The sequence below is a fragment of the Macrobrachium nipponense genome, chromosome 13, assembly GCF_015104395.2.
Source record: "Macrobrachium nipponense isolate FS-2020 chromosome 13, ASM1510439v2, whole genome shotgun sequence".
NCBI lineage: Eukaryota > Metazoa > Arthropoda > Malacostraca > Decapoda > Palaemonidae > Macrobrachium > Macrobrachium nipponense.
In genome coordinates, this window is record NC_087206.1 from 14,230,028 (window position 1) to 14,237,298 (window position 7,271).

General features: G+C 39.2%; 1 protein-coding gene across 8 annotated transcripts in view; it reads left to right on the forward strand.

Moving 5' to 3' along the window:
* LOC135225653 (caskin-1-like) overlaps window positions 1–7,271 on the forward strand; it is a 1,822,025-nt gene that overhangs the window by 1,779,927 nt on the left and 34,827 nt on the right. For all 8 annotated transcript variants that reach the window (XM_064264987.1, XM_064264986.1, XM_064264981.1 and 5 more), the window contains 4 exons: window positions 2,817–2,980; window positions 3,745–3,888; window positions 6,017–6,156; window positions 6,831–6,966. In XM_064264987.1, coding sequence (XP_064121057.1) covers window positions 2,817–2,980; window positions 3,745–3,888; window positions 6,017–6,156; window positions 6,831–6,966 — 584 coding nt within the window. The remainder of the gene's footprint in view (window positions 1–2,816; window positions 2,981–3,744; window positions 3,889–6,016; window positions 6,157–6,830; window positions 6,967–7,271) is intronic.

Genomic DNA, 7,271 nt, shown 5'->3' on the forward strand with positions numbered 1-7,271 from the left:
AATATAATTTTCTCCTTATAAAGTTTGTTGTGCCTTTCAGCCAAGAGAGAGAGAGAGAGAGAGAGAGAGAGAGAGAGAGAGAGAGAGAGAGAGAGAGAGAGAGAGAGAGAGGTGCGCCTTTCAACAGAGAGGGAGAGAGATGCCTTCCTTTCAACACACGCACAGAGAGAGAGAGAGAGAGAGAGAGAGAGAGATGCAAGGTCGGGTTCATCTCGCTGGCTCCTTGGATGGGCCGCTTTGGAGGAATGCCCATGCATCCGCTTGGTATTCACACTTGCAGACTGTGGCCATATAGGTCATTTTTGCATACATTCCAGGGGATGGGTTGGGTCTCTGCTCTTGTGGTATTTTGGTGGCCCCGAGGCCTATTGATCTTATCAGCTGAAGTTCTGTTCGTTTTCTTCATATGTCTTGCTTGAGATGGATGTGCAGGGAGAGAGGGCACGTCAGTAAAATTATCAATTTTCAGTTTTCCCAAGCAAGGAGAGTTTGTTGAATCTTGGTAATGCACAGAAGTACGTAGGCAGGAACTGCCGTGCAAAATCTTTTGACTTGAAAAATTAAGCTTCCTTCCTGGTCTCTTTATCAGATTATCAGATATATTTTCTTTTGGTTGGTTGTCAGACATGTTATGCATAAAGACTCAAAGACAATGTCTTAAAGAGGAATATTCTGTTAACGTTTGGTGGTTAAACAACAACGGGAATTGAAAAAGAAACCCACAAAATTACTGTGTATAACGTGTTTACTTATAAGTATTTACATTTTATTTTACTTATAAGTAAACACGTTATACACAGTAACTTTGTGAGTTTCTTTTTCAATCTTCAGAAGAAAACTGAAAGAAGTTTTTGTTTGGTTCAACAACGGGAATATGCAAGTTGAGAGAGAGAGAGAGAGAGAGAGAGAGAGAGAGAGAGAGAGAGGAGAGAGGAGACGAGAGAGAGAGAGAGAGAGAGAGTTGGGGGTGAGAGTTGGGGGTGGGGTTGTATATGTTAAACTGACCCGACAGTATCAAAGATCACTAGCGCCGAGAGAGAGAGAGGAGAGAGAGAGAGAGAGAGAGAGAGAGAGAGAGAACGCAGTTGTTGCTGGAACTGTCATCATAAGGAGAGATTTTGTGGAAATGATGATAGCGAGTGATGGTAATGATGATGGATAATGACACGAGATAGGACATGGAGATAAAAAGTAAGAGAACACGACGACAGGAAACACACTTAGACCATCGACCAAATAGCTGGCTTACCTCCTCCTTTTCCTCCTCAATCCTCCTCACCCTTTTCCTCCGTTTCCTGTTTTCTTTAGTTCTCTCTTTTTTCCTGTTTTTAATTTCTTTTTTACTCTACCTTCTGTTTTACCCTTCAGCTCTCTCCATGGTCACCTAGTCCGGCCTCCGTTTTATTTTTTTTACTTTCTTCATCACTCTTCCCTCTCCGAAATTTGTTCCCTCATTCTCTTCTCCTCTCTGTTCTCATTTCCTCCTCTTCCTCCTCTCTCTATCCCCTCCTCCTCATCTTCTAACTATCCTCTCATCTTCATCCTCTTCTTTTTCTCTCTATCCCCTTACCCTTCCTCCTAATTTGTCCTTCCATCATCCTCCTCCTCATTTCATCATCCATCCTCTTCATCCTCCTCCTCCTCATTTTCCTCCCTCCCCCTCCCTCCCCCTCCTTCCTTCCTTTCCTCATTTTTTCCTCCTCCCCCCGTTCCCCCTCCCTCCTCATCTCCCTTCCCCTCCTCCCCTCCCCCTCATTTACTCCCCATCCCTCCCCCCTACCTCATCATCATCATCTTCTCTTCCATCCTCCTCCTCCTCCTCATTTCTCCTTTCCTCCCCCTCCCCTCCTCCTCCTCCTCCCTCATTTCTCCTCCTCCTCCTGTCCACCATCGTCTCCTACCCCTCTCCCCCTCCCTTCAATCATCATCAATCAATCCGCTTCCCCATCCGTCTCCTCCCTCATTTCTCCATCCTCCTCCCTCCTCCTCCTATCATCATCCCATCAATCATTCAATTCATCAATCTCCCCTCCTCCCCTCTCCCTCCCCCTCCCCCATTTCCTTCCCCATCCTCCTCCTCCTCATCATCATCCCCCTCATCACCTCCTCCCCTCATCCTCTTCCCCTCCCTCCCTCATATCTCCTCTCCCCCTCCATCCCATCGGTCCTCCTCTTTACCTCCTCCTCATCATCAATAATCCCATAAATTCTTCATCCTCCTCCCTCCTCCTTAATTTCTCCAATCCCCTCCCTCCCCTCCTCCCATCATCCATCCAAGCATCATCTCTTTCCCCATCCTCCTCCATTTCTCCATCCTCCTCCTCTTCCTCTCCTCCTCAAGCCACCAGACCCTGAAACGCCGCCGTTCCATCATCATCATCATCAAAAGAGGCGAAATGTAAACATGGAAACGAACACAAATATGATGTTCTATCACGCTTATTTTGTGAAGTCATGGAGTGAACGTAGACGTTTTTATCTCATATTTTTTTCTGGAGTTTAGCTCAAATTAGTGTATTTTTATTTTTATTTTTTTATTTTTTACTTATTTATTTTTTCATTATGGTGTGTAAAACGTATGCTGCAACTTTCCAGGGGAAAAAAAAGTTTAAAAAAAATTTAGCTTAAACATTTTTTTGTCAGGAACTTTTGAGAAAATTTCAGATGATTTTTTTTTTTTTACTGTGAAGCCATCTAATTTGTATGATGATGTCGGTTGTATTTTTTATTAGTATTTGCAAATGAATTTTTATAGGTAATGTGAACATTCGTATTGCAACTTTTCCGGTAACTAACGTTCGTTTTTCTCCCAACAGTCAACTGTGACCACGGGCAGCTGGGACGTGTTGGAACCAATAACCCCAACAACAACAATAACAACAACAGCAATAGCAGCAACAATACAACCAACAACAACGGCCAGCATGGGAACAACTCCCCGTCGCATTTTCATAATCAGCAATTCACTTTTCCTAACCAGGTAATGGATTTTTCTCCTCTAGTAATATGTGCTTCGACCGTAGGTCTAAAATTAGACCTAACACTTATAAAATTGTTACTACTGATGTTCCTCAATGTAATTATCATTCGCTTCAAAGTTAATATAAGATTTTATCTATATATAAAAGTCTTAATATAAGTAAGTGCTGTTATATTTGATATAGAATGCAAACCTTGCAAAATGAAAGAAAGAGTAGCATACAAAACTTGTACTGCTGATGTTCATAGAAATTAATATTTACTTGAAAGTTAATGTAAGATTTTATTTATATATAAAAGCGTCTTAATATAAGAAAGTGTTGTTTTTATATTTGATATGGGATGCAAGCCATACAAAATGAAAGAAAGAGTAGCTTGTAAAGCTTGTACTGCTGGTGTTCTTAAATATAAATATAATTCACTTGAAAATTAATATAAGATTTTATCTATATATAAAAGTCTTAATATAAGTAAGTGCTGTTATATTTGATATGGAATGCAAGCCTTGCAAAATGAAAGAAAGAGTAGTTTACAAAACTTGTACTGCTGATGTTCATAAATATAAATGTTCACTTCAAAGTTAATATAAGATTTTATTTATATATAAAAAATTTTATTTGAGAAAGTATTGTTATATTTGATAAGGAATGCAAACCATGCAATATGAAAGAAACAGCACGACGAACAGGTATGGACGGACGCCTGTTCAGAATGCTGTTGTAGATCGGTTCCTCTCTCCCTCTCATATCTGACGATCTGTTCCAGGGTGGAGTTCCTCAGTTTGCTCATCTTATGTGTCCAAAAACATCGCCTGGATCGCCTCACCATGTCCCGCCAGACGGCACATACACCTCCTACCTCACATATCAACAGCAAACTTCGCTGGAAGATCAGGGGATTGATGTCCAGGTATTGCAAACAAATGCGGAGCTTAGTTGCAAGTGTTTCTGGCAAGAAGTTTAGTGTTGGATAAGTAAATGAAGATATATACTTTTAGAAGAGTTAGTCAGTATACGCTTTACCAAGCCCTAATCAGTGGATCCCGTAGGGGGGGTAGTGCCGTCAGTGCACCTCATTCGGTGCAATGTAGGCATTACTTAAGGTTCTTTGCAGCGTCCCTTCGGCCCCTAACTGCAACTACTTTCATCCCTTTTACTGTACCTCCGTTCATATTCTCTTTCTTCATCTTACTATCCACCCTCTCTTATCAATTGTTTCTTCCATCTTACTGTCCACCTTCTCCTAACAATTGTTTCATAGTGCAACTGCTTTGAGGTTTTCCTCCTGTCACATCTTTCAAACCTTTTACTGTCAATTTCCGTTTCAGCGCTGAATGGCCTTAGTTGTTGCCCCAGTGCTTGGCATGATGCCAAAAATCTATGTAAATCAAATCAAAACCTAATCAGTGAAGAAGTTCAAACCTCATGTTGGCGTGTGATTGTTGCTATTTGATGATTCTCTTCGCATGTCCAGATCACTTCATGGCATGCTGTTCTTTCTCTCTTAACGTCGTTATATGATATCTGGCTTTTATTATTTTTAAGACATTTCTCCTCCTTTTATGACGAGTCAACAGTTCATTTCCTGAGCATATTCGGTGTACGTTGAAGTCATGTTATGCTACCATTAGACGGGCTTAAGTTACTGTCCTGAAAGTGTCTTTCCTCTTGAGTCATTTAATTGTCGACTCAGCAGGATGGCAACACTTTTGGTATGGAAGTGATGTATTTTGCGTCAAGTTGCCCAGTGCTTTTTTGGGGGGTGGGGTATGGGGAGGGAATGGGTCAACAGTTCCACGTTGAGAGGGGAATTAGTAATAATTGCATCATAACGATATAGCTCAGTCTTCTTGCGCATTACCATACTGAGGAAGTTATACGTTGTATCTTGTTATATTACGTGAGAGCTTGCCCAACTATGACCTTTTGTGGAGTTCTTGAAGATAATAGGTTAAAAAAATTAAATGCTTAGTGAAATCACTATTGTGGATTCAAGGAGAAGCTGATTCGATATTAAACTTAGACACTGCTCAGTGCAATTTCTGTTACGTACAAGACACAGCTCCTTTTGTAGATTTTTTTTCCCCTTTGTACATATTTTCCCCATTTTTATTATCCGTCGGTGACATGTTCTGAATAATGACCACTTTCTGCTCCGCATATTTTCCTCCCAATCATAAGCATCGAAATTGTAGGTGTATTGCAGACGAGACAGCTTTTTGTTGTCAAGATAGGATACATAAGGTTTTAAGAAGGGGCGTCAACTCATTATATCATGTCTGCCAAGTTACACCTCGCTTTCTATCTGATTATGGACTTGGCATTGCGTGTGTAAGTGTATGAACATTACGTTGATGATATGCATGAACTGTGTGTGCTTGTGCCTTTATATATATATTTAAGAAAATTTAGTTAGTTGCACAATGAAGCTCTCTTAGTCCTTGATTTTTCTCTTCAGTCTTAACATTGTCACTGAAAAGGTTGGTCCAGCTCTGCTGAACTGTGGTAATTATTTTTTTTGTTTGGGGGGGCCGGTGGTTGGGGGATTTAGGTTTTGGTTTTTAAGCTGTCCTTTCAGTTGTTCCTTTTTGATATTTTAAATTTGTAAACATTTTGCAACTTTAATTTTAAATTTTATACATATATACATTGTATGTGTTCATGATGTATGTATGTATGTATGTATTATACACACGTATACATATACACACACTTGTGTGTATATGTATATGTATATGTATCTCTTGAGGAAGAAGTTAATTTCTACATTGCCCACATTACTGTCTTTATTATCACTATATTCAGTTATTTCTCTCAATATCGACTCTTACCAAGTGTCCTTTCTGTATATAGATAATTATAATTATGCTTATCAATTCCACGCCCAAGTTTTTATTATCACCATATCAGTTATTTCTATTCATATCAACGTCTTACCGAGTGTCCTTTCTGTATATAAATTATTATAATTATTGTTATTAATTCCACGCCCAATCACTGACATCTCTCTCTGTCTCTTCTCTGTCTGTCCATTGCAGTCCCCAGGTCGCTCTAGTCCAGGATCGGGCAGCGGGTCCTCTACCACGGGTTCCACAGCATCCTCGGGCGGGTGTCGGAATTCCACGACTTCCCTCGACTCGGGCCGCGCCTCCACCTCCACCCACACTCATCAGCACAGGTCGGACATGACGGCGGCGCCCGCGCGTACAGACACACACACACACGCCCACTTTGTCCTGCTCTATTAAATAATGATCTCATTCAATAGCTGCTTCTTAAATTGTACCTCCCTTTAAGAAGTTTTTTTTTACGTAGACTAGTTCTTGCTTAAGAGAATGTGAAGGGCAGTTATTAAAAATGACTTGTTACTTGGGGGAGATATGACTCGTATTCAGAGAGAGAAGGCATTGCTTTGATAAACTATTTTTTTCTTGTAAAATAATCCTGGGTGCGTTTTAATTTCATGCATTATGGTTATGTATTTTAGCTATTTGTAACAGTCAGTTTGCACAATTTGTACATAAAGAATCAAACGTATTATTCTTTCATTCCGTCTTATTAGTATATGCCCTGGAAATTTCAGCCTCTATTGAGGTCAGATCAAGAGAATTCGTTCTCGTTGAAAAAAAATCCAAAATTTTATGCAGCCCTGTGTATTTCATAAAATTTAGTTGAAAAAAAAAAACCTCCATAAATTTATGCAGCCTTGTTTATTACATAAGATTTTGTATGCTGATCTTTCTTCAGGTAGTCAGGACATGGCTATCCATATGCAGTGTAGTGATTAACTGATAACTGATAAATACCAAAAAAAAAAAGGCACCAAAACTAATGTTTCCCTTTTTATCTCAGGTTGAGTGGGCAGAGCTACGATAGTGGGTCTATTCTCCGTCACAGTTATCACTCGTCCAGTTCCAGTTTGGGCTCTATGGAGCACGATGGAACCCCTCACGTCAATGTTCCAGAACTGCTCAACAATGGAGTAAGGGTGAGCATCAATCCCTCTACTTTTTTTTTTTTTTTTATCTTTTTTATCCTACGTTCGCCAAACTGTCGGAAGAAATCTTACATTGCCAGTCAGAAGTTCAGTTCTGCCATGAATTAAATTTTATATATATATAATATTATATATATATATATATATATATATAATATTATATAGATATATATATATATATATATATACATATATATATATATATATATATATAATACTATATATATATATATATATATATATATAATATATATATATATATATATTATATATCACCAGAAATTGTAGGTCATTCC